At 36.1% G+C, this 2,044-nt stretch overlaps 1 protein-coding gene across 1 annotated transcript in view; it reads left to right on the top strand.

Annotated features, from left to right (window-relative positions):
* The window catches only part of csgalnact1b (chondroitin sulfate N-acetylgalactosaminyltransferase 1b), an 8,682-nt gene that overhangs the window by 2,367 nt on the left and 4,271 nt on the right, over nt 1–2,044 (top strand). The window contains exons 3-4 of the mRNA XM_016517943.1: nt 1,329–1,545; nt 1,623–1,724. Of these exons, the coding sequence (XP_016373429.1) occupies nt 1,329–1,545; nt 1,623–1,724 (319 nt within the window). The remainder of the gene's footprint in view (nt 1–1,328; nt 1,546–1,622; nt 1,725–2,044) is intronic.

The following is a 2,044-nucleotide window of genomic DNA, read 5'->3' as shown; positions in this document are numbered from 1 at the left end:
GCACGGCATCTGGTGCGTGAGGTGTGTACGCGCTCTGGTGTAGTTTACGTTCATGGGTGTGTTGATATCCAGCCGAAGAGCAATCAACCATAACTTCAGGCGAGCAGGCTCAGAAGTTGGGAATACGTGGAAAGTCACCACTCCCGAATGAGTTCGCGCGAGAGAACGTAATCTTTTAGTTTTAAGTCGGTTTGAACAATCCGGATAAGCGCAAGTAAGTACCATTTTGATTAGCCGTCGTACCTACAATGACTGTGCATTGTGTAAACAATGAGTGACGTATACGCGCGAGAGATCACTTCCGGCGCTTGCGTAAACTACGCCAGAGCGCGTACACACCTCACGCACCGGATGCCGTACGCTCGCTCAAGGCAGTTGGACATAGTGGTGTATTAGAGGTAAAAAATGATATAAATATTGTTCGATTTCTGGCACAAACCGATCGTTTGGTGTCTTAGGACATCAATGTGTCGTCACGAGCCGCCGGGTTTAATTTGGATTTGTCTGTGCATGTTTTTTTTACTCTCATAGATTTTGTTACCATTGCCATGCATTATACGACGGACACTGCAACGGTTGGAGTTAAAAATCATCAAATGTGCTCTACTGAAGAAACAAAGTCACCTACATCTTGGATGCCCTGGGGGTAAGCAGATAAACATCACATTTTCATTTTTGGGTGAACTATCCCTTTAATATCTTAAATCATGTTGCTTCTCAAGTAAATGTATGTTGATTTAAGAATATTTAGATATTTGCACTGGAAAACAAGACACAAATACTGAGGAAGGAAATCATATTTTTGCAGTGTAGCAACATTTCACAGTAAAAATGTATATTTAATTAACTGAAATAATGTTAATACACCAAATGACTAAAATCTGTTTTTTTTCTCCCTTTAATATATTGACAAACACCTTTAAAACTACAAAATCATGAATCGCAGTTAATCACAAGTAGTTTTTCCATAAGCTGAGATAAATATTAATATATAGATGCACACAGTGTCATAAACATTTACACACATTACACTAAAACACTGCAATAAACATGCATTTGACAACACACAAAAGCAGAACTGATGACAAAAAAACTAAGAAAAAAAGTTGTTACAATATAAAACCATCAAATATGAGTGTCAATAAATGTCTTGTTTTTGACTTCTAAAAACTGCCCTTTTAATAGTATATTACTGTATACGTATTTTAGATCTAGATCTATTATTTAAAAATGAACAGGTTACATTTATACAGTCTTTTGCTGTAAAAATTATAATGATTTTTTTTACAGTAGAGGCTGCTTCAAATGTAATTTCTCTTTAATGGCAGGAATCTTTCGCACAGAGAGGGACAAAGGAACATTATACGATCTCACGTTCAGAGAAAACAGCGTTCCAGACTTCAGGAGGCTGGTGTTCTTCCGTCCTTTCGCGCCGCTGATGAAGGTGAAGGAGGAACTGATGGATGCATCTCAGATCCTCATCAATATAATCGTACCTCTGGCTGACACAGTGGATGCATTCAGACAATTCATGCAACATTTCAGGTAAAACCGAACCTCTTTTGACCCGTCGGTGAGTTTGCACGTCACGTGATGCTTTATTTCTTCTCCTTGTGTCTCAGTGACGCTTGCATTCGTCAGGATGGACGGACGCATCTCACCGTGGTGCTTTTTGGGTCAGAAAAGATGCATGAAGTGAAAGGAATTCTGGATGGAATATCAAGGTAGAGAAAATAAATGCAAAAAATACAAAACAAATAAACTCACTTCCATATATACAGCAAAAAATATATTTAAAAATCTACAGAAATTATTTTTAAAAAATCTGTTTGCTAAAATGCGTTTTAAAATATATTTACGTAAATATATTTTCTACCGATATGTTTTTTGGTCATTGAAGATATATTTAAAAAATATAAATATGAAAATATAAATGTATATATGTATCTTGTTTTCCAGTACAAATATCTAATAAAGCAAGATATATTTACTTGAGAAGCAAAATGACTAAAGATACTAGTCAGGTTGTTTTCTGAAAAAAAAA

This window comes from Sinocyclocheilus rhinocerous, unplaced genomic scaffold, assembly GCF_001515625.1.
Source record: "Sinocyclocheilus rhinocerous isolate Xijiao unplaced genomic scaffold, SAMN03320098_v1.1 scaffold493, whole genome shotgun sequence".
In the NCBI taxonomy this organism is placed as follows: Eukaryota; Metazoa; Chordata; class Actinopteri; order Cypriniformes; family Cyprinidae; genus Sinocyclocheilus; species Sinocyclocheilus rhinocerous.
This window is presented reverse-complemented; position numbering and strand designations above follow the sequence as displayed.